At 33.5% G+C, this 24,170-nt stretch overlaps 1 protein-coding gene across 1 annotated transcript in view; it reads right to left on the minus strand.

Moving 5' to 3' along the window:
• Positions 1–4,521: 4,521 nt before the first annotated feature.
• The window catches only part of LOC125056311 (zonadhesin-like), a 35,207-nt gene continuing 15,558 nt past the window's right edge, over positions 4,522–24,170 (minus strand). Inside the window, exons 14-27 of the mRNA XM_047659342.1 lie at positions 22,160–22,348; positions 21,068–21,256; positions 20,374–20,562; positions 19,471–19,662; positions 18,380–18,576; positions 14,234–14,327; positions 11,392–11,468; positions 11,138–11,281; positions 9,797–10,000; positions 8,371–8,469; positions 7,718–7,858; positions 6,445–6,654; positions 5,553–5,697; positions 4,522–4,678 (exon numbers count right to left, since the gene is read on the minus strand). Coding sequence (XP_047515298.1) covers positions 4,551–4,678; positions 5,553–5,697; positions 6,445–6,654; positions 7,718–7,858; positions 8,371–8,469; positions 9,797–10,000; positions 11,138–11,281; positions 11,392–11,468; positions 14,234–14,327; positions 18,380–18,576; positions 19,471–19,662; positions 20,374–20,562; positions 21,068–21,256; positions 22,160–22,348 — 2,198 coding nt within the window. The 3' untranslated portion in view covers positions 4,522–4,550. The remainder of the gene's footprint in view (positions 4,679–5,552; positions 5,698–6,444; positions 6,655–7,717; positions 7,859–8,370; positions 8,470–9,796; positions 10,001–11,137; positions 11,282–11,391; positions 11,469–14,233; positions 14,328–18,379; positions 18,577–19,470; positions 19,663–20,373; positions 20,563–21,067; positions 21,257–22,159; positions 22,349–24,170) is intronic.

Below are 24,170 nucleotides of genomic sequence, written 5' to 3' on the forward strand. Positions count from 1 at the left end.
CTCAGATTGTTTTCAATCCTTATAGAGTTTCGTGACAGTCGTGACCGTGACAGTCGATCGATCTCCTATCTGAATCCGAATAACTAAACCCTACGAAGACAATCCATTTTTGGCGACGGATAAAATGCTCGTTGTCATTCCATTTTACCGAGTTTACACTCATATTTGATACTCAATGAAAACCAAATAAAGTAAATAAACCTTACAAATAACATTGAAATATACATCGACGGCGTGTGTCACAGGATTTGGTTCATAACTCAGAGTTCTCGGCCCGCTGCACGAATTGACCAGGAATCTGATTGTAATTAAAGGAAATTGTGAAGCACTAACAGTTTTTAATAGGAGTTTTATCGTTTTAAGATTCGTTGAACTTCTTCGAAATGTGTATCTGTAGAGGCTTTTTGTGCTGGTTACAACCTTACAACCTTAACGATAACAACCTTATTTAACAATTACAGATAATTAAAAAAAATAACTAAAATACAAATTATATTTAACACACTGCCCAATCGCTGTAAAGAAATTGTAATTAAAGAAAAAATAATCATAAAGATCGGTCAAACCGTTTCGAAGGAGTTCAAGGGAATTTTATATATTTAGATCGTTGTTGGTTTAAAACGTTTAAACGCTCGCGTAAAAAAGTCGCAGTGCGGTCTTCTCCGTGGAGACCGGATCAATATGCAAAGGTAAGGGTTAGTGATAAATTAGTTGATAGTTAAGCTCAACTTGGACCGCGGCTCAATAACTACGAATTGAGTCGAAGTTCAAATTTAAACCAGGATTACCAAATATTATATTCGAACCGCCAATTTCGTATCAGTTCTGTGGCGAACAAGCTAACAAATATTCAAACTTGCTCAAATGTTTTATTAAGTTCTATAAGTTTTCAAATGAAAAAGGACATTTATGGAAGAATATGATAGATTATAAATTCGACCGCCGGCTGGCGTTCTCGAACATGTGTGAAGGAAGTTGATGTTACGTTATGCGTTGTAATTTTAAATAAATAGCAATCATTATAATTTGTTTGGAGATGGGCAGGTCATGTAGCAAGACTCTCTGACGATCGATGGACCATAAGGGTGACCAGGTGGGGTGGCCCTATTGGGAAACGAAACAGAAGAAGACCGCTCACGGGATGGGCGGACGACATTGCTCAAACGGCTGGCTCGAGCTGGATGCAGCTCACCCAGAATCGAGATACATGGAGATCCCTGGAGGAGGCCTACACCTGCGGAAGGGTTCTTGCAAAATAATAATTGGGAAATAGATACAAAAATTAGGAAAAAAATAATAATAATTGTTTAATTTACTTTCTGAAAAATATATTTGTAAAAATAGTTTAAAAGTTAACTCTGTTCTTTTGCAAGAAATAAAAAGGCATTTTTATTTTTTTTATTTATTTATTTATAATTTGTTTGATAGTCCTCTCGGATGATTCTTCATCTTTGTATGATTGCCACCTTGAAATGCAATGTTGGCAGCCCATCACTAAGGCTAGGTTGTGTCAGAGACACCAGTGCATGACTTCGCTGTTGCCACATCGCCTAGAGAAGGTGTTGTAGCTTTGGCGTTAGCAGATAACCATACAAAGCAGCTACTCGGCACAAGAGGTGACTGTTAATGTTCTATACATATAACATCATCACAGAAGTAAATTTATATGATCTTTCTATCTTATCGATTATAATCTTTACATAAGCAAAAGTTATCTTAAATATACACAGTTAAGAACAACGTTCTGTGCTTGACGCACGCCTGATTCTTGGGTTTAAGGTTTGTCGGTTTTCCCATAGTTGCCTTCACCGCAGGAGCAATTAATTGTTAATTGCGAACATGAATAATATGCATAGGTGTACATGCATATATTGTGTTTTTATATGTCGTGTGTTCTCTGTATGTGTTTGTGTGTATTTTGTTAGTGTGCTTTTTTAAAATAAATAAATGATTCACTAAATAAAGTTTACAATAATAACAAATGAGAAGATCTTTCATCCTGAGGTTCTGGTCTGATAAAATGCCTTTCAAATTAATCTCTCACATTTCTATTTCGGTCACAAAGTGGATAGTTCGGTTCAGCTAAAAATATCCGTAATATCTTAGGGTCTAACAAATAGATTTCACAATAAAGTATGTATTGTAGCATTTTGTTATAATGTTCTTGATTCTATAATAGTTATTTAAATATCTAAGAAAGTACTTTGATCAATTCTTCTATATTGTATCAAATAGCCTTTAGATTATTATAAGCCTTATGTGCTTATATCGAAGAATTTATTAGCTAGAATCGAACCCCCTCTATCTATGACACCAAAACTGTTCTCAATAAATTATAAATTAATTACCTTTTAAAATTCACATATATTTTGAAGTCCTGTCAAATGTAATATATATATTTTAGCTTCCGATTTAAGATAATATTTATTTAGAGAATAAGGTGAGTCTTTCGAACAGTGTTGGCCGTGTGGCTTCAGCGTGCCTAGAGTCGTAGGTTCGATCCCCGGCTGTGCACCCATGCTCTTATCTATGTGCCTATTTAACACTCGCTCGTGCGGTGAAGGAAAACATCCTGAGGCAGCATGCCTTAAACTCAAAAAAGTCAACGGTGTGTGTCAGTCACAGAAGGTTGGTTGATCAACAGAAATGTCAATCACGGGACAGATAAAAAAAATCTGAGGCCAGTCTGAAAGGTTTTAGCGCCATCTGGTTAAGTGAGTCTTTGCCTCGTCCAATTTGAATCAAATATACATAGTGCCATTACCAAAAATTCTATGAAAAGTTCACATCCTACGGAAAGTAAAACTAAGCATAATTACACGTACGTGCCACACAATTATTTCCAACCCTAATGTAAATGTTAAAGTGAATTAAGTGTGGTCGTAAACAGATTTTGTTCTAAGACGTAGTTTCTTAATTACAAATTCCACCGTAGCGGATAACATTCCCTCAGGACCACAGCCTTGGAGCTCCTTACACAAGTTTTTGGGTAGCACTACTTAATTAAATCATCAGTACGCCTTCCGGACTCTAAATGGGTTAAAATTATCAAAATTCTTATCTTGTTATACTTTTAGTATCAATATTAAAACTAAAATTAATAATAGTCTTATCAAGTAATTAAGTTAGGTAACGCATATATTTGCGACAATATATTATTTGCGTGTTGTTCCCACGAGAATGTAAGTGCGTGCTCCTATTTCACCATGCTTCCTGTTGATAGCGGTCAAATCTTTGTTTTTAATTTATTATTTATTAATTAAGATGTCATGTGGGACATGGTGTAATGGTTGCAGCGTTGTTGAAAACAAAAAACTTAAGAGGTTTAAGTTTTCATTTAGTTTAGATTATTATTGTTATTTTTTTTTATCTTTTTAGTTAATAAATGGCATTATTGTAATATTACGTTAGTGTTTTCATTACATTGTCCAGAAAAAAAGACGTTGAAAATGGGTAACTGGTATTGTTTTATAATACCGACGATAAAAAAAGGTTGTCATTGGAAGCATTTATTTACTGTTGTCCTGCATACAATCCAGCAAATACGGGTGCATTTTCAAATAAAACATAATAAAGGAAAGGGCGATCGGCGTTGAAGGTTTCAAGGGTATTTTCAACGATCGCAGCTTTCGTCTTAATCACAGCCGCTGAAAGAAAGTATGTATTAAATGAAAACGTTGAGTTAAAAGTTTGAATTACGATAATTGTGATGAAAATGTATTATATTGTTCTAACATTATTTTTGCTTAAAATCTATTTAATCTAATATATAAAAGTCTCGTGTCGCGGTGTTTGTAGTTAAAACGGCTCGACCGATTCTCATGAAATTTTGTGTGCATATTGGGTATGTCTGAGAATCGGACAACATCTATTTTCACCCCCCTAAATGTTAAGGGTAGTCCACCCCTAAATATTTTCTTTTTATTTTTAGATATTTTTTTCTGTTTTTATGATACAGCATTAAAAAATACATACAACTCCTAACGACGTTTTGCCGGTATAAATATATTATATATTTAAAAGCTATTTTTTTATTTTATTTGTGTTAAACACACCCTGGTATTAAGAATAAGTCAAACAGCTTATTAATATCATGTATGTGTGTTGACATTTATCTCTACAGTAAAATAAAGGAATGATTCGTATGTTTGTAACGAATAAACTCAAAAACTATTGGGTCGATTACAAAAATCTCCAAATCAAAATACTATTTAATTGAAAATTCATTATAAGAATGGTGAGTTATCAGATGTTAAGTAATACCACATTCACATTGCCAAAAGGCTCGCAAGTTCGTTGCTGGCACTTTAAGAAGGCCGCTCTTGTCTTGAAGAACCCTAAGTCGAATTGAAGTAAGAAATACTTCAGTGGACAGCTGGTCATGAAGTTGTTGTTAGGAAATCTTTTCTAAAATCTATTTCTATCAATTACATTGATAGACCAGTTAAACAAAACAATTCAATTTTATATTCAAGTTTATTAAACGTCTAAACGTGGGCTGATTATGAACGAAAAAATGGTTTTGAATTGTTCAAAATTGTGGCATTAATTTATTGTGCGCCCGCGTAATGTCCAGCGAATATCGCCGTGTCTCTATACATAATGTAGTAGAGGAATGGATGGTTAGCATTGAATTGTTCAGGTTCAGCTTCTACGGCTGTTGTTCCGACGGTGATTGCTGAAATTGTTTCCAAACTGTTAGTAGATAATATTTTACATAGAGAATAAGTTAAATCGTTTTCGTTATAACAGACTGTATGGCATCTATTCCTACTGTCCCCAAAGGTCGATTCACATATATCAGTGAAACCACAGTTCCAACACTTTCCATTCTTTCATACATTTTCTATGAACGCATCTCCACTTGTTCGTGTCAGTGCCAACACCGGCAATCACGGACGGATTCGTTGACAGTGATATTTTTTGTCGGATCACTGACGCTGCCTTATTATTTGTTACATTTTTTTTATTGCAGAAGAATATTAAAGCAGCTCCCTGACATTTTAAAATATTTTCTTTCATCTTTAACTAACTCGTTATTCGCTCGTATTCTCAAACATTGAAGTTGTGTTGCGACACCAAAAACTCCTTGCAAAGGAAAATGTTTTACAAAAACGCATGTCTTAATCTGAATATTAAAACAAGCACGGCTGAATATCCAAAAGATTTTTTTTTAGTTGAGAGTAACGCGTTGTGACGCCGTTGGATTATTTATTGTTATTCAAATTCGACCAGCTTTTGTTTAAATTCCTACTATTTAAACCTAACAGGGGTTTTATTACACAACAGGTTTATTGTGACACAATGATGACAACAAAATTAAGCTATAGGTACATTAGCATTTAGCTATAATAATAATTAAATTAATAATAAAATTTATTTGAATGTTCTCTATTGCTTCAATGTATTTCTTATCTACTTTTTATTTATATTTATAACAAACTTTTTCGTAGTTATTTTCATGATTCAAATTAATCATTTGGGACTGTTTATAAAAGTAACAATAGTATTTTGTTGTATTTAAATGAAGTTTAGTAACAATATAGAATTACCGTTCGCCGCAGCTGCCTCTGAACCTGCTTCGTTTACAATTATTTTGGCTTTTTGAATCGCACTTGAGACGTACAACGGTTCCGGATACATCAGTATACCAGATAGATCAGAGCTACTGCTGTTGAATAAAGCTGTCACTCCATTCTGTGGAACGTAGTTCGAAATTCAAAATAGTACGTATAGAATATAAAAAATATCATACGATACATTAAAAACTGAACTTATGTAGTCGCTGCCAAAACTTATCAATCGTAAACGTATAATAAAAAATCTGTTTATTAATTTGACATCAATTCATTATAATGTATATGATTTAGGAACCCTTTTAAGTAAAAAAATATGTACCTAAAAATTAAAAAAATACCATACTATGTTAATAATAACTTTGGCAAAATAAAGAAAAACGTTTTATGTATGATCTTCTGTTTTGCTGATCCAAATTAAATTTTGTATTCTGTATACATAAACAAATTTTCTTTAGTACTTTTTTAATTCTTTAAAACCCTGCATAAACAACATAGAAATGTTATGTAACCAATAAGAAAGAAAATAAATACAGTTTTTTTTACAATATATAACTACGGTAATTACTTTGTATGTTCTGAGTATGGCTTCTTAAGATCACTTAAAAGTAGACACACACACATCTTCACATATTGCACATTCCCACACACACATAGCAATTTGTTAGTACATTGTCTTTGTTAGTACATAATGTTCGTCTGTATGGTGTAATTCCATGTAATCCAGAGGCAAGCCAAAAGCCTATATTTTCATAAATAATTCATAAAAATCAATAAAGTATAAAATAAAATAAAGAATCATGTCGCAAATCCGAAATAATTAAAGTTTAGATGAGAATAGAACCATTGAGCCATTGGGCCTAATTACCTTCTTTAAAATATCAGCTAGATCGGTGCTTGATTCAGTGTGTATTACAGGAATAGAAAGATTCACTCGAGCTGAGTCTAGATTATTTATGACATCATATTGTAAGTCTAGATCTTGCAGCTGATCAGCCACTGAATGTACACTATGCCTCTTATTCGGCAATATTGAGAGGAAGGAGAAGTTTTCGTTTTTGTAAAACATTTGGACGACCTGAAAAATAATATTACTTTGGATATAATTCTGCACCACGATGTATTCCCCATGATAATTTTTACCCCATGGCTATCAAACTATTTAATCACCTTCCTAGAAGTTATAGATCACTGCCGTGTAATGATTTCAAGGGGAAGGTGATTCAATTTTTAAAGTGAAGGTGCCTTTAAAGCGTGGGCGAGTGTTTAGACCATAAGTTTGACAAAAAATATAAATAACTCAACTTGTTATTATGACATTATAAAAATTAATATGACATTGGCATGTCTATTTATATTACTGATTGTGCGGATTTTCACAATTGATCGATCTAATTGTACCACTATCTTAGCAAATAAACGCTTTAATTAATTTTTTAATTTATTTATCTTTAGCTCAAACAATATCTGATTAACTTGATAAATAGTTCTTGTAGGATAATATTATGCAAAAAAAAGTAAACTTTAATACTAAATATAATTAAAAGGTGATTAATAAACAGTGAAAATCAACTCTTAACATTGTTCTCCAAGTAGAAATACTTAACTAGTTAAAAAAAATGTGTTTATTCTTTATAACAATGTATTATAATGTTTAAGATTTGGGAACCCTTTTAAGTAAATACCTGGGTCCCTTCCTAGCTTCCATAACAAACTTAATAGGTACCGTAGGTACCCTAATTACTTTTTTATTACATAAGTTATTTGAACATCTTTTAACTGAACCTCTAGTAGCCTTTTCCGTAGTAGCTCGCAAAAGTTGGAGACTAATGTTAAAAGACATGGCCTTCAATAATGTTTGACCGATGTGTGTTCTTTGCTTTCCTTTATAAGATCCGTATAGGCTGTAAATTCGTCGAATATAGAAAGCTGACCTTTGCGTAAAGAAAATACCATTTTAAAAGAAAATTATCAGGAAACAGACACAGAAATCTCTGAACTATACTACGGCTTAAAGCGCCACGTGATTTATGTTCGTGTTCACAATCACGATATTATAAAACGATTCAATTTGACATTGTTCCTTTTGACATTGAACCCTCAGTACGTTATTTGTTTTGTAAAATTTATATAAAACAAACCTTTGATTGTATATCCTCAATATAACCGTAATTAAAATGGCCGATTTGATTCATCATTTTCACTGAAGACTTCCTCCTGTTTGTGACATGGAAGGTTTGCGGTCTAGTTTTTTTAGAACTGAATGGACTTTTCCAATCTCCCTGGATAATAAATAAACATTGATTAAAAAGATTGATGCAGCAGTATCTGGGCCAGTGGTGGAAGAGGACCTGCTGCAGCTGAAACCCAGTAATTGGCGCGAAGTGGTTCAGAATAGGCCCAAGACAAATTGTAGGTCGTTGAGTGAGTGTCTTATTTTTTTTTTAAACTAGCTTGCGGGACGACCAAAAAGGGCAGTCTGCGCAGCCCATAGACACCTATTTTTAGTGGGTGCGTTGGCGGCCTTTGAGGGAGGAGTAGATTCGCTTTTTAAACATTTGGAGGTCGTATCTCTGAGGGAAGACCCCCCGGGAGCCGATTCCACAGTTCGCTGGTTTTAGACTTTTTATCTTCAAATTGAATTTTGAATTCTTTTGAACTTCCTAAATGCAGATATCAATTTGAGATTTAAATTTAAATATTTCCGCTTTTTAAAGTTAATATTAATATTAAAATCGGAAAGTGCTGTTACCGTAAACAAGCTATAAAAAATAAGAATAATAAAAAAGCTTACCTTGAAATAAATAGCATTTGTTAGCACAAGTCTAGTGTTTTCATCTAGTGCAGATGGAGAAATTAAATCTTTAATAAGATCATTTGTCTGTGATGCAATCTAGAATAAATCATAGATAGAGAGACCAATGTCAAATTATAAGGCAGTAGGTAAAATCTTAAATGTAAATATGTTTTTTTTTATTGTTTTTTTTTTAAGAACAGGGCCAAACGGGCAGGAGGTTCACCTAAGTGAAAGCCCCCATAAACACTCTCAATGCCAGAGGGCTCGCGAGTGTGTTGCCAGACTTTTAAGAATTGGTACGCTCCTTTCTTGAAGGACCCTATTAAGTCGAATACTTCAGTGGGCAGCTGGTTTCACATCGTTCAAAATTCTTTAGTCATTAGAATACTACTTTATAAGCGACATTTATGTGAGTAAAGTGTAAGTGACATGTTTTTTATATTATATAAGATGTCTACATCGTAACTTACGCATTATAAAGTTAAATGATTTAAGCATAAGATCTAGTTGCATTAATTAATACATGTAAAATTATGGAACGGTAAACATGTGGGAAAAATTAAAAACCCCACTGAGTTTCTTAAGTGTTCTGAGCAGCTAATGGCTAAGCGATTCACAGCCAAGATGGGTTGGATAGCACCAAAGGATTTTCGAAATTGCAATTAAGCTTAGGTTTCCTAGAAAAGCGATGCCGTTATCTAACGACCGTAATGTAGGGTGACGTCACCCATACGTTGTCTATAAACAACATCGGAGTAGGTTTTCTAGAGAACGTTGAGTGTCACCGTAACGTCAAATAGCGGTGCTGTCATTTGCATGACGGCCGTCATAGCGGTGATAAACATTAGCTCAACGTTTTTCGCATGTAGTGGTGCCCATATTTAATTAATACAATGAATGGAAACGTGACTTGGACGAGCGAAAATGACTATTTTTTGCATTATGTTAAAAAGTAAATATGGCCGTTATTAACAACCGTAAAATGACGGCCGTTAGTTATCGGCACCGCTTTTCTAGGAAACCTAAGCTTAAAGGTACTGGCGTGACTTAGACTTAGTCTGGACTTGACTTCTTACCCCTGACTTTAAAACGCCTTGTGTCAGGAGTAGATTGCTCATTTTGACTAAAAAAATATACTATTAGTAAGTACTGTTATAATAATATACGCACATTTTGACTCAGTTTCTTAATTAATCTGACCCCAAGAGATTTATAAGAAAGAAAAGTATATTATCAAACGAAGCCATTTAAACCCTACAATGTGTTGGAAGATCAATGTTGAAGTTATAAATAGATTAGTTTAAATCGGATTAATTAAAATGTATTATGGAGACTCTTCGTTCCTTCAATGAGATAAATGTGTCATCGGGAATCGAACCTATACCTAAGAAGGATACACCAAGCTACGAAGAAAAATAATTACCCATGAATTTATTTCCTTAGCAGCTTCCTTCGGTTCGCTAAAGTCCAAGTTTCTGGCTTGAGCATGGAATGTGAGTTTAGTGTCCCGTTTAAAGGATTTACTGAACGGATAATCGATACTTCCAAACACTCTTTCTGCTAAAGAAAAGTTAACGTTCCGTTGAGAATTGATCTCATCCAAATATTGGGGTATCGTGGATCGGATCTGCAAATTTAATTATTTCGTTAATGAACTTTAATGTTTTGCAAAAATTAAAAAATAGAAACTATTTTGTTTATAGCATAAGAGACAGGACGCCACAAAAGGGCAGTCATCGCAGCCCATAGACATCCATTTTAGAGGGTGCGTTGCCGGCCTTTGAGGAAGGAGTATGCTCTTTTTTTAACAGTTGGAGGGAGTATCTGGAGGACCCCATCGGGAGTATTTTAAACAGTTAAAATGTGCAGATGTGTCTGTAAAAAACCTTGGCAATTTAAAAGACGGAGAGTTTACTGTCAGTTCTTCTTGTCTCTTCTCGTCACACCCGTGATTTGAACACTGGCAGTAATTGTAAATTTAAAACCGTTATATTGCCATTCATAAGTGTACATTAAGTTGCTGATATTTTGATTTTTGTACATTTTATGATTTCAGAAATGTTGAGTAAAACACTTTAAATTACAGTTGCTTTTATTAGAAATTAGCTGACCTACAACCTTATAATATCGTTGTTACTTTAATTTAACTTATTTTAGGATGTCATTAATGTTAGGTATTACATTAATACAATGTTTTATTGCTTGCCAATGCAAAAGAATAATGGCAGTTTTACACATTAGGCATCTTCTCTATAGCGTCAATATGGCGATACTGCATGTTAAGCACTTTCTGATATCCAACATCTTTTGATCAGGATCAAAGCATGGTTATGCATCTCCTCATTCATCTCAAGATCGGAATTTCTTGAACTGACACGAATTCGACGTAAAATGATGCGTAGTTTTGTCAACAGATGGCACCATATGGTTTTTGCATTCGTAAAATTAATTTATTTATTTATTGTTATTCGATAACTTATCCGATATTTTATTGATTATTCTGCTATTCGGGACGGAAACAAATCCAACAAATCAAAAACCATGGCAATCGGTCCAGCTGGTCTCGAGTTATAAGTGTTGTAACAAACACGACTTTCTTTTATATATATAGATATAGAAGATATTCATTCCAGAGTGTCAGTCAAGTCCATCAATAAATATAAAGTAGTTTACGATACGTGTATACACAGGTAAACCGTCAACAGTTTGTATATTTACTAGAAGAATTACAAAAATACTAGAATATATTCCTATGTGTACATACGTCATTTCTCTTATTCAAATTCAGGAGATTCGCCAGTTGCTCATATGTCTTTCCTTTAGCATAAAGAGCTAATTGCGATAAAAGAAATAGAACACTGAACGGAGATGTTATCACACTCCCGTTCGGCTTCTCGTCAATTACGTCCTGAAAAAGAGATTTAGGCTGTGAAGAGACCGATCAAAGCTTGTTCCGCTAGTAATAAGAAGGTATGTTAAACATAATAGGCAAATAATAACAAAATGTATGAAACACACGTATAAAAAGCGCGAGGTGAAATCATCGTTCCCTTGATCGAAATTGTTTCTCATACGTTGCTGTTCGTCACTTTCATCTGAAATATATGAATAATTAATAAATAATAGTATTTTTAAACTAAATCTATATATGTAAAAATGTTATGTTGGTTTGTGTACGCTTCAAAAACTCAAAAAGTTCTGGACCGATCGATCTGAAATTTTAGCATGATGTATAATAATCCGCATCAAGAATTGTTGAATTTATACTTCTTTAGGCGCGTTATGAAAAATTGATGACAGTGAAATTTTACGATGCGCGCGCACCGTGACACAAAATTAACAGAATGAAGTTGCCCACGGAAGATGCTACCGCATTGGACATAATTTAAAAACAACATTCACTTAATGTAAGAGTATAATAATAAATATTTATTTATTTAATTTTTCAAATGTAAACTGAACTTTATTGACTATAATGACTCCTTTTCCAGTCTTTGATTATTTAATTGTAATTAATTATTTGCATGCAATCAAAAACTATTTTTAATAATGCCAAAGAAGTATAACTTCTTACGCGCATACATAAGTACACGCACCCTTTTTTATCTATTTTTTATATCATTTTTTTATTGTTGTTTTATTTCTTCATTATTTTTTTCCACAAGTATTGCAAAATTAAACTTATATCCAATGTTTTCATTGTTTTGTTTCTAGTATTTTAACATCTAGTATTTTATAACATAATAATAACTTCACTTTAACCACACCATATCGACGTAGGAAAGCATATTTGCTGTAAGTAGACAAAATACCTAAAGTGACTTTTTCCTGCCATTAGAATCAGAAAAAAAAGACGCATCGAATGACCCGGGTCCTGTGTCTCTACGATGAAAAAAAAATTACATACGCCGTTGAAAACGCCCGTACTTATATTTTTTTTAGCAAGATTAAATGCTGTATGTAGACCAAAATCTAGTCATTTCAGACATTTTGTACTTACAGCAAAAGAAAAACTGCATTTTTTCTTTACAAATACTTACTTCTTCCCATTTAAAAACTTAACGCTACTTACAGCATTTCAGCGGCGTGTGATTTTCACATTCGTTTACTTACAGCAAGTTTAGGGAACCTACAGTTTTAGTTTTTTTTTACCATTTACGACATTTTATTTCAACCAAACATTACATTACCAAATGACCCACTGCATTTCTAGATCTAATCATAATTATAAACACTAAACAGCTAATCTTACATCTTGAATTGCAATTGAAAGTACCCAAATACATAAATGTACTGCATACAGCATATTTACCGCCTGTAAATTGATAATATTTCCGCGCGTACATTTTTCTTCCTTAGTTACAGCGTTTTAAAGGTTTGTGATTTAAAAAACTGTTTGCTGTAACTAGCCAAACATGTACTTATAGTAACTTTGGATAAAAAGTTTACATTGCAAATGGTGACTGGCAGTTAAATAAATATATGTTTCAAAAATGGTAGCAATATCATGGATAGGTCAGACACTATTAATTTTTCCGAAATTAATAAAGTTTTTTGGCTCTGGTGAACAATTGCAATATGTCTACTTACAGCAAATGTGCTTTCCTACGTCGATATATAGAAGTCCTGGCTACCCAGAAATTATCCAAATTAATGTAGCCAGTTCCTGTTGTCAACATCGCTGTTTCATATTAACATTAAATACATAACGCAAGTGACTTGTAAGCAAATATACTGCATACATTTAATAATATCACTTCATTTACATCATAAATAGTATCACAAAATATAAAAAAAGGTGTAAATGGCCGGTCTTGATGCTTAAAGCAGGCAATCGGATACATTAAAACTACTTTATATAAAAATGCATACAGGATAACAGGTGACAATAACAATATTTTTAGGTAGGTACAATGAGAGCAATGTTGGCAGTGGTTGGTAGTGGCTTCGAAACTCATCCCTCTAAGGTCGTAGGCACGAACTTCGTGCAATAAGTCCCAAAATTAGTCCCAAAGTCGACAACGTGTGTCAGATACAGGAGGCTGATCACTTAATTGCCTATTAGAATACGGTAACGTGGCAAATAATCACGAAACAAAATCTATGAAATATGTTTGCATGTTCATATTTCAATAGTGAGAGTTAATTGCGCACATAGACAGAAAGCCCATCGGTGCACACCCGGGTATCGAACCTACAACCTCAGGAATGAAAGTTGCATCCTGACGCCAACACTGCTTTATTGCACAAGTCATACATGCTGTTTTTTAATTCACAATTATTAAAGTGAAACTTCTTTAGGCGCAGGGTAAAAAAAAAAATTGTCGAAGAAAAGGGAGAGATCGATTGAGACCGATTGAGAGATAGTGTGAAGGGCGAATAACCTTACAGAAATTCTATTTTTAAAATTAAAATTTCGTAAAGAGAATTTATGAAATATTAATGTAATCAATATTTTATATTTTATACAAAAGAATTTATTGAAATCTCATGTGACGAATTGTAAATTAAAATGCCTCGTGTTTTAATTACTAATTTTAATTTTTTTTTTATTATTTGATTAATTTTCAACACTTTTAATATTTTAATGACAATCAAATTCATTAAAATCCTAACTTATCTTTCTTTTTCCCTCCCTCTAAGTCTCGGAAATCTAAAGTTTTAGAGTTATATAAATTAATATGAACAAGACTTTCGACAACAAGACATTAGTTTGCCAAAGAAGTTTCACTTCTGACATGTGTACTTTGTACGTACGCACTTTTTTTTTGTAGATGTAAAATTTTAGTGCAATACCCATAGACGTTTTTTGCATAAAGAAATCTCGAAACCTATTATATAAATTTTAAATAAAAGTTACCTGATGATGATGAACTATCACAGTTGATGGTACAAATTAACCCCGCTAACAATAACGCAAAAATATATTTAGACATTATGAAGCATAAGTGATACTAAAATGATAGGTGTGTAGTATTTAAATATGCTTGCATTATATTAATTGTTGCCTATAAAGCAATATTAAAATAATTTATAGCATAATCGTGTCCTTTATAGATTGGATTCTAAGTGGACAAATATCACGAATTTATCGGATTTACTTTTATGATATCATATCAGTTGCAAAATAAAATTATATATTTCAAATAAGTTGGCCGATCGGAGCTTCAAGGTCGTCCTAAAACCCGTAAACACGGCTGTGTCTTATCCACAATACATTCTGTATATCAATGATATGTTGGAACTTAGCAACATTAAATGCGGACAACAGCACTGGGGATACTCTTTACACTGGCCGTGCAGCTATTTCTCGGGCAGTTGTAGATTAGTACAGGAACAAAGTTCTGTTTGAAGCTGAAATTCTGCTACGTGGAGTCTCGGACTGGGGTCGACTAAATCTAGTCCGATTTAACCCCAAGAAGACACAATACGTTTTCCACTAAAAGAAACACCCCAGCCACAGCCAGCATCGGAATGCTTGGCGTTGACATATTGAACGACGTTCAGTTTCACGATCATTTGGAAGGAAAGGCTAAAAGCCTCAAAGAAGCTTGATGTGCTCAGCAAGACAAGACGGTACTTCACTCCGAGACATCGCTTGAAATTGTATAAAGCGTAAATTCGGCCCCACATGATACCCCCACTGTTCTCACCTGTTGACGGGAGCTCCCCAGTACTACCTCCTTCCACTTGACCACTTGACGATTAATTCCTTTCCAGGCAGCTTGATCCCTTAGCGTTGTGTAGAGATGTGAGATCTCTCTGCATCTTCTACCGCATTTTCCATGAAACATGTTCAGAGGAGTTGTTCGGATACCCGCAGCGGAATTTCATCATCGGACGTCGAGGCATAATTCGAAATTGCACCCGTATCACCTCAACGTCCTTCGTTCCACAACTGAGCATTATTTAAGGCAGTTTTTGCCGCGCACAACCACCAGCTACCCACTGAAGTATTTTCAAACCAATTCGACTTAGGGTCCTTCTTAAAAGGCCGGCAACGCACTGGCGAGCCGTCTGGCATTGAGAGTGTCAATGGGCGGTGGTATCACCTAACATCTGGTGAGCTTCGGTGAAATAGATCCTGTTAATAGTGCTTTGAAGCATTTAAACTCTGCAGCTTTAAAACATTTAACGCTTATGATATTCACAATTTAACAATTATTTTTTAACAAACATTTTGCGATTGCTGCTTCTGCTGAAAAGTGACATGCATGGTCACTTGTTATATGTTCACTACTTCATACACGTTGCCAACCTGCCTGGTCCAAAAATAACCACTAATATATTGAATGAAATAATTTCTCAGCAAGTTCACGGTTCACAAGTTTGTTAAGGAGATTTAAACTATAAGCCTTCCATGATAAAGAGCCTTCGAATTTATTTAACATTCTCTCCATAAATTTGCTATGAAATAAGCATAGTTTTAATAGCCTAATATTATGAATTAATGGCTAACTTACTATTTGCACAGGCTGTATGTATTTTAACTTTTCTTTAAAATTTATTATTTTATTGTATACTAGCGGACTGACAAACGTTGACACACATCTTAAGCACAAAATTTCAAACTTAAAAAAACAAACAAAATACATCTAATTATAAAGAATCTGAATCCACTTAAACTCATCAAAATCGGCCCACCCATTTATTGCATTACGGCTTTATCGGGGAAGATTCGATCGTATTGGTTGTGACATTGTTAATTATAATATCGGCACGATAAGCTAATAGAAACTCAAAATAAACACATCAACCGATGAACTTCCAAACTTCTAATTGTCAAATTTTGACAATTAGAAGTTTGAAATGATTAATATTATAAATGAACGGCTAGTCTGATGTTTTGATTGATACCATTTTCGATTCTCTTTTTGTTGGGTTTTCTTATACGTCACGTCCCACGTAAACAGGATAATCCTATATCCGTCTCCTGATTCTAAGCTACCTCCCCACAAAGGCCGGCAACGCACTTGCGAGCCTTCTGGCAGCGTGTGTGTCCATGGGCGGCGGTATCAATTAACATGAAGAGCCTCCTGCCCGTTTGCCTCCTATTACATAAAAAAAAATATCAATTCAAAAGCCAAATCGGTTCATCTGTCCTTGAGTTATAAATAGTGTAACTAAAACGCCTTTTTTAAATATAGATATCCACTAGTTGCGGAGTCTTTTACTGCCCATCGTTAGTATTTACCAGAGTCAACACTTTCGATAGTGTCGTAGGAAAGGGATTGGATTTTAACTTATTCACAGACTCATTGTTTTATGTTAAACAGAGAGAATATGCAAATTAGCGCTAACCATTTCGTGTAATATTAAAGATAAATAAGATTTAAAAAAACTCAATTTATTCCTTGGTTTTATTAAAATATACAAAAACATATACTGCGCAATACATTCAAAGATGTCCTCAACACCCGTCATGATGATGTTTTCGTGCTGAAACAAAAGAAAATGTTTATGTTTCACCTTATTTTTCTCTGGATTTCAAACTAGGATTATGTTAACAAAAACTACAAAATCCAAGTAATATTGTTAAAGTAAAAAAATTGTTACAAACAAAGTATAAATATTTTTTTAACTTTTATGGCACGATCTTGTTAAGTATGTATGTAAAAAAATGAAACGAAGCGAAAATTTTTTACGGCCATTATTTAAACATTTTTTTTCACTTACAATTAAGACGGTGGTTCGAGAAAATTTCGTTAGTTAACAATTGTTTAACTTGTTGAAAAATTAACTTTAAGTAAAATTTCCAACGGGAATAAATTAATTATAGAGTTCAGAACACACCATATTTTTTTCAAATTAAATAAAAAAATTCAATTCCTTAAATAAATTAATTAATGTGCCGTACTCGCTTTTGACGCCACGCGCGCATCCTAAAAATGTCACGCGCAGACCTATTTTCAGCTTTAAATTAAAACTATAAATAATGGAGATAGAGTTCCAGGAGTTGGGAGTTTTTTATTGGAAATTTTCTCCTTTTTTAAGATCTTTTTAATTTCTTAAATATTAATAGTTTATTAAATATTGGCAAAAAACTAAATGCCATTTTTTTCATCTTTAATTGTTTATAACTTTTGCAGTTTTTTGATGTGCTAATACACGCTTTTGACACATTTTTACAATGAGCTATCGCACATAATTTTAAGAGCAGTATCTCTATTTTGTACCATTTTTAACTTGTCGACTAGACTATTACGCGTCTCGCGAGTTACGCGCCCCGGCTACATCGGTAATATTTTTGCTTACAATATTCATGGGCGAGCCGGGGCGCAATTACTTGCGAGACCCGTTCATTGATTTTTGTTTGCCGCCTTTAGATATTTAATAAGTAAAAAAAACATTCTCGTTTCCAAGTATATACAACATCGACATCACTTATAATGGTAGGGGAGCCCACGATGCTAAATGGGGATTTACTCGAGCGTCGTAGAGACCTATTGGGATGCAAAGCTTAGATAAAAAGAAGAAAAAAATTTTATATGATAAATTCCTTTTCATCGGTGGGGGAAGCGGCTATAGATAGTTAAATATGTAAAAAAAAACTGTTGCATGGACATCCTCGAGCGCGTCAGATATTGATAGCATCTATGCCCTACGTATTTTTAATAATTTCTGATGGTCAATTTTTTTTTACTAAACTGATCCTGTCTCCTTCACGTGCGGCCTTATATATGGGCCTCATATTTTGTGGAGGTACTTAACCGGGTACAAGGTATCCCCCTATATATTAATCTGCCGCGCTTTAGTAAATCCCGAAATCCCCTCTTGGGCTCCCCTACCATAAAGAATATAAGTGATGTCGATGTTGTAATAAAAGATGTGCTACTTAGTTTAAATAACCTATACATCCAGCGCCACAACCCCACTACCCCTAATTTAATGTTAGTTATATGCTCTTGTATTAAACGATTAAAGCCAGTTAACACTTAGCTTCAAAGTGTTTCATATATTTGAAAATCCTGCAACAACCGCTGCCGAACTTAACTCGTGTCCAAACAAAGATATACTCACGACAGTCTTCAGGTAAGACGCACTGCTTTAAATGCTTGTTGTAAACATATTTGTCTCTGCAAGCACAACCGTTTATCTTATATATAAGTATACAAGCAACTTCTTTCTTTTTCTTATAGTTGTCACAAGTTATGCAAAAAGTACCAGGTCCAGTGGTAGCATTAAAATCTCCTCCACATGCAGCTGAAACAATATGAAATTAAATACACAATTTCTTGTTCAAAAAGCACAACACTTGTAACTTCTCAGGCATAACAAAAATCAGTGGCGCTACAACCTCTTTTGGTGTGGGCCTCAGATTTCTGAATCTGTTTCATGATCATTTTTAAAATCTATTAGGCAAGTAGGTGATCAGCCTCCAGTGCCTGACACACGCAGTCGACTTTTTGGGTCTAAGACATGTCGGTTTCTTCACCGTTCGAGCTAATGTTAAATGCGCATATAGAAAGAAAGTCCATTGATGCACAGCCGGGGATCGAACCTACGACCTCAGGGATGAGAGTCGCACGCTGAAGCCATTAGGCCAACACTGCTCTTCTCAGGCATGAAGCGTTCATTTTTTAGTCTGTACATTCGCACCAGTCGAAAATAATCTTTCTGAGACTCTGAGTCTTTACTGAAAAATACTTTTGGGCCAGTTTTGGTGGGAGGTTCAGTTTTATTTGTAAAGGTGCGTGTCAGATACACGGTGCATAGCCTACTAGAAATTGGGTTGCGTTCAGTTATAAATTAATATTCGTGTGAGAACGAATATTTCGTAAATATTTACTATTCGGCAAATACGAATTGCATCACTGATTAAGATACTACAAATAACAAACATAATTGCTTGAAATAAACATTTATCATTATTAAACCACATTAAAACGTAATAATATTGCGTAAACTAGTTAGTCTAGTTTGTTTTTTTTTTACTTTTAATGTTCTCTTCATCATTGTAATGTTTCCCTTTAAATGTTGTGCACACTTGTTATTGATGCACATGCATGTATCTTGTTTTCTATGTTATGTGTTCTCTGTAAGTGTTTGTATGTGTGTCGTTAGTGTGCCTTTCAAAATAAAAAATAAAAAACTTACGACACTCAGTTGTAGGTACACATAAACCATCACAGTTCCTTATATATCCATCATCACATATACAACCAGGAGGACCACTATTATCATAACCATCTTCCAGACACGGTAAAGGGTTGCCGAGCTCTGAACACGTCTTTGCTCTACATATTTCATTTATATTCTTCACGTAATGCTCATTTATTGGACACTCCGCTAAAATAATTTATAAAAAATGTGTTTATTTATGCAGTTCGTAAATAAAAACGGCCAAATATATAAGACAATTTCAAGCTTATTGCTGTAAAGCATTCTGCTACTGGCAATATAGGGAAAAACATTATGGTATTATAAAAAAACAATAACTGTCTCTTTTATACTCATAAGCTTGACCGAGCGCGAGAGAGACGGACAGTCTATTCATGATGTATTTATGATTGTATTTCAGTTTGACATCACGTCTCGCGCTTATTCACAGACACTACACAAGCACAAAGTGTAAATGTGTTGAAGCCGCCAGCTTTAGTTAACATACCTATACGTATTACCTTAAAGATATGCCTTCCTCAAACATAGTTCATGAGACAGATCCCGAGATAGAGCCTTCAAAGAACCACACTCACGGAAACATGCAAAAGGAATTAATTTTTTCCCAATTTGCAAAAATATTCTCCGCTCTTATTGATTGAAACGTGATGATGTATAGCTTATGTTAGTAGCTAATGGTATAGACATTTAAAAGTATAGACTTTACATTTAAGAATTATAAAAATAGGTTCAGTAGTGTACCTAATAGTAAGATTACAAACAAGAAACAACAAATTATTTTCCTCTTTATAACATTAACGTGGATTGATATCTTTCAAAAATCCATATTTTTACGTCAATGATATAAATGAATGTTGTACAGTTAAAGATTAAACTTACGTGGACATTCGTGGATAGGAATACAGGTGTTATTAGCATCTCGTGCATATCCATCTTCACAATAACACATTCTGTTACACTGAATATTGATAATTGGACAGTTTTTGATACTCTGTCGACTTAGTTTGTCACATTCATTATCACACGCTCCACCGCATGAGAAATATTCGTGAGGACCCCTACATTTCACTAAAACATACGGAAATGAGTCATAAGCTAAATTAGTCTTACACCTGGAACCAATCTACGAAGCGCTTTGGTACTCTAGGCACCAACGATCTACCGACATTACTGTCGGTTGTTGTTGTTGGTGTTCTAAACAGCTTTTAAACAACTCAACATGTTTAAAAGCTGTTGCATATTTTTTTATGGAACGTTTATTATAGGTCGTCGGATTAAGTAGTTTTAAAATATTGATGTTTGACTTTTGTGTACTTTGACAGGTTTTTAAGTTTAATTTAACGTCAATTGTCAACTGTACTTTTCCATTGCTTTTACAGTAAAATGACGTTTCCCGTAACAATTAAACATTTACTACTCATTCAAAATTATATAAGACTTAATAATGCAAAATCTGATCTGAAAAATCCGCAAAAAGACCAGTAACTTCAAAAATAATTGTTTCTTTTTTCTATAACAGATTAAAATTATAATTAAAATTATTTTGTTGCTGTGGAATGTACACAATACTTACTACACTCTTCAGTAGTAATACATTGACCGATTTTATTCCTGTGCTGGCCATCGGGACATCGGCAGGTCGGCTTACAATCTTCAGGGCAAGGTGGGCAAGGTTTGTATTTCGACCAAATACTTGCACATGTATTGGGTATGCAGGGGTCTGGGCATTCCTCGTATACTTCGCCCTTCGGACATTTTGGAGCTGTAAAAATATTTTACTTAAAAATCATTTTCTGATATATTTATTTATTCTCCGTACCGCTCATTTAATGGACACTCCGCTAAAATATAGAAGAAATTGTATGAATTTCTTACAAAAAAAACTTTTTAAGCAATACTCCATAATAGTTAGATCTGTATTATTAGCATGATATACTAATTTACAATACGTAGAATATAGTTGAGAAATTATATTAGTTTTAGAAAAAGGGATGGCTTTTAGCAGTCATATTATGAAGCAACGTGTGCTGAATACTTTTGCTCCACATTGCAATACTTATGAAAGGATTTTTAACAATGTACCAAGTTATTTGTATTAAGATTTATTAAAATCTCCAACAAAGCAATTATTGAACTGCGTAATGTGTATTATAAATTAAACAATATATTGAGTCGTGCAAAAACCATATACTAAATAAATAATAGTTTAAAAAAACTAAAAAACACGCTTTTAAAGCACATCAAACTAAAAAGTGAAAAATAATTCCTAATTTAGGCTGAAAATGGTAATGAACAAAAAATACTGGTTTTATTGTGAAAAAGCGTGGGTTGCTCGATAGACGAAAAATATGGCACAGAGCGCCACACATTTTATTTTTAAGTAATTTTTATTTTATTTTTTATTCATTTTTTTTTTCGGATTATTGCATTGTCATCGATCTTTGACAGGTGCGCAAAGTTTGAATTAAATCTGTCCGTTAAAAGTGGGTCAAAATCAAGTCCGAAGGAGTCGGTTACATACATACATACATACATACATACAAGTGGAAGCTAATATAAAGCGTGTAAAAAGGACTACTTATATTTTGATTCTGGTCAGAAAAATTATATTATAATTTATAATCATGATATACCTGGAGATAAGATAATTCCTATTTAAACTTACGTGGACATTCGTGGATAGGAATGCAGGTATTATTAGCATCTCGTGCATACCCATCTTCACAATAACACATTCTGTTACACTGAATATTGACAATTGGACAATTGTCTTTACTCTGTTGACTAAGTTTGTCACATTCATTGTCACATGCTCCGCCGCATGCGAAGTATTCGTGAGGCCCGGTACATTTCACTAAAATATAAAGTAAAATACAATAAATAGCTAAATGCAAGTTATAAACTTCGTAAAAATACTCTACTGTGGGCCTTTGTAATGTACACTAGTGTGGTGTACCTAACGATAATTATTTCGCTCTCCTAGTAATACAAAAGCCAGACTATTTTTGGTAAAGTTGAGTTTTATATGCTAAGGGCACAGTGTAATTCTCCAGCGGTTAGCGCGGAGAGAGGAAGAAAAAAGACAATAACAAAAAAAGGGTGCGTGTACTTATGTACGCGCGTAAGAAGTTATACTTCTTTGGCATTATTAAAAATAGTTTTTGATTGCATGCAAATAATTAATTACAATTAAATAATCAAAGACTGGAAAAGGAGTCATTAAAGTCAATAAAGTTCAGTTTACATTTGAAAAATTAATTAAATAAATATTTATTATTATTCTCTTACATTAAACAAATAAAACACTATTTATCTTTAAAACATTTTTATTTCATTATACTATTTATTTTTAAGTGACTCTAATGTCTTCATCAGAATTTCGGTTTGTAATTTTAAATTAATCATTACTTGGTTGTGCATCTACGAGGCTTCTCCAAAACTACTTGCTTTCTGCAACAAATAAGAGAATATTAATTTAAGCTCTGTCCATGCAAAACTTAAAATTTTTTATAATTCATATTATAAATTTTTTAACACATTTATATTAATATAATTATATAAATGTGTTAATAATATAATTTGTAGCACATGCTACAGACCTGGATAGCAACTTTCTTTTATTCTATTTAGAGATAGAGATAATTTAAATATAATACCGGTGTCTTCCTTGTAGGTTTCTTTGGAGTTGTTTGGGGATTCTTGTTGTTCAGTTCGACATGATTTTCTTTAACCTTTCTTTAATCCTACAAAATAATGAAATTGTTAAGTTATGTTGTCACTGTTGTGCACACCTTTGTTTGGCTTTTTTAGTATTCAAGTTATGTCAAAACTGATTTATTACCTTGTCATTGTTGGCTTTATTTGCTTTTGGGATATCAATTGTTTCCAAAATGATTTTATTTGTAATAACCTGAAATATATAAATAACATCTATTAATTTAAGTATCATGGTGAGTGGTTCGCACTCAGGTATTAAGGTGTATTATACCCACTGTCCATTATAAGTGGGAATGGGCTCACTTCTGGCAGGACAGAGTTTCGGTACTACAAGTGCAACATGGATGTTTTGAGGTATTACAATATCTCTAACTACCCTGTAGGGGAATAAAGTAATGTTGTAAGCATATGCCTATGCTTGAAAGGTTGAACCTTGAACATCACCATACATCATATTTATAATTAACATTCCTACCTCGACACCATCACAATCAAATTCATTGAAATCTACTTCAAACCATTGTGTCTCGAGAAGGTGATGGTGGCTTTGTTCCACCTCCAGTTTTTGATGTTTCACGGCGATAAGATGACAACTCTTTTTTTGTATTCAATTTAGTGCACTTCCACTGATTCATCAATTGTTTTTTGTCTCTTGTCCTTATATTTGCTAGATTAAATCTGATGTTTTGATTAAATAATGTGGTAATTTTTTTGAGATGCAGGTACTTATTAAAATGTTTACTTCTCTGTTATATCGCTCCAAGCCTTCATTTTCTCCTTATTAGTATTCGTGCTTAAATCTTTGTTCTCAATTATTGATATATAGGGTCGTAGAATATTTCTAAAAAGTTGCTGTAACAAACGCAATAAACAAAAGCAATGAATAATGGTTCATGTTTCAGTTTTAATCAACAATAATACTCGATAATACATACGGATAGTTAACCTCAATTGTATTG

This window comes from Pieris napi, chromosome 14 (assembly GCF_905475465.1).
Source record: "Pieris napi chromosome 14, ilPieNapi1.2, whole genome shotgun sequence".
NCBI lineage: Eukaryota > Metazoa > Arthropoda > Insecta > Lepidoptera > Pieridae > Pieris > Pieris napi.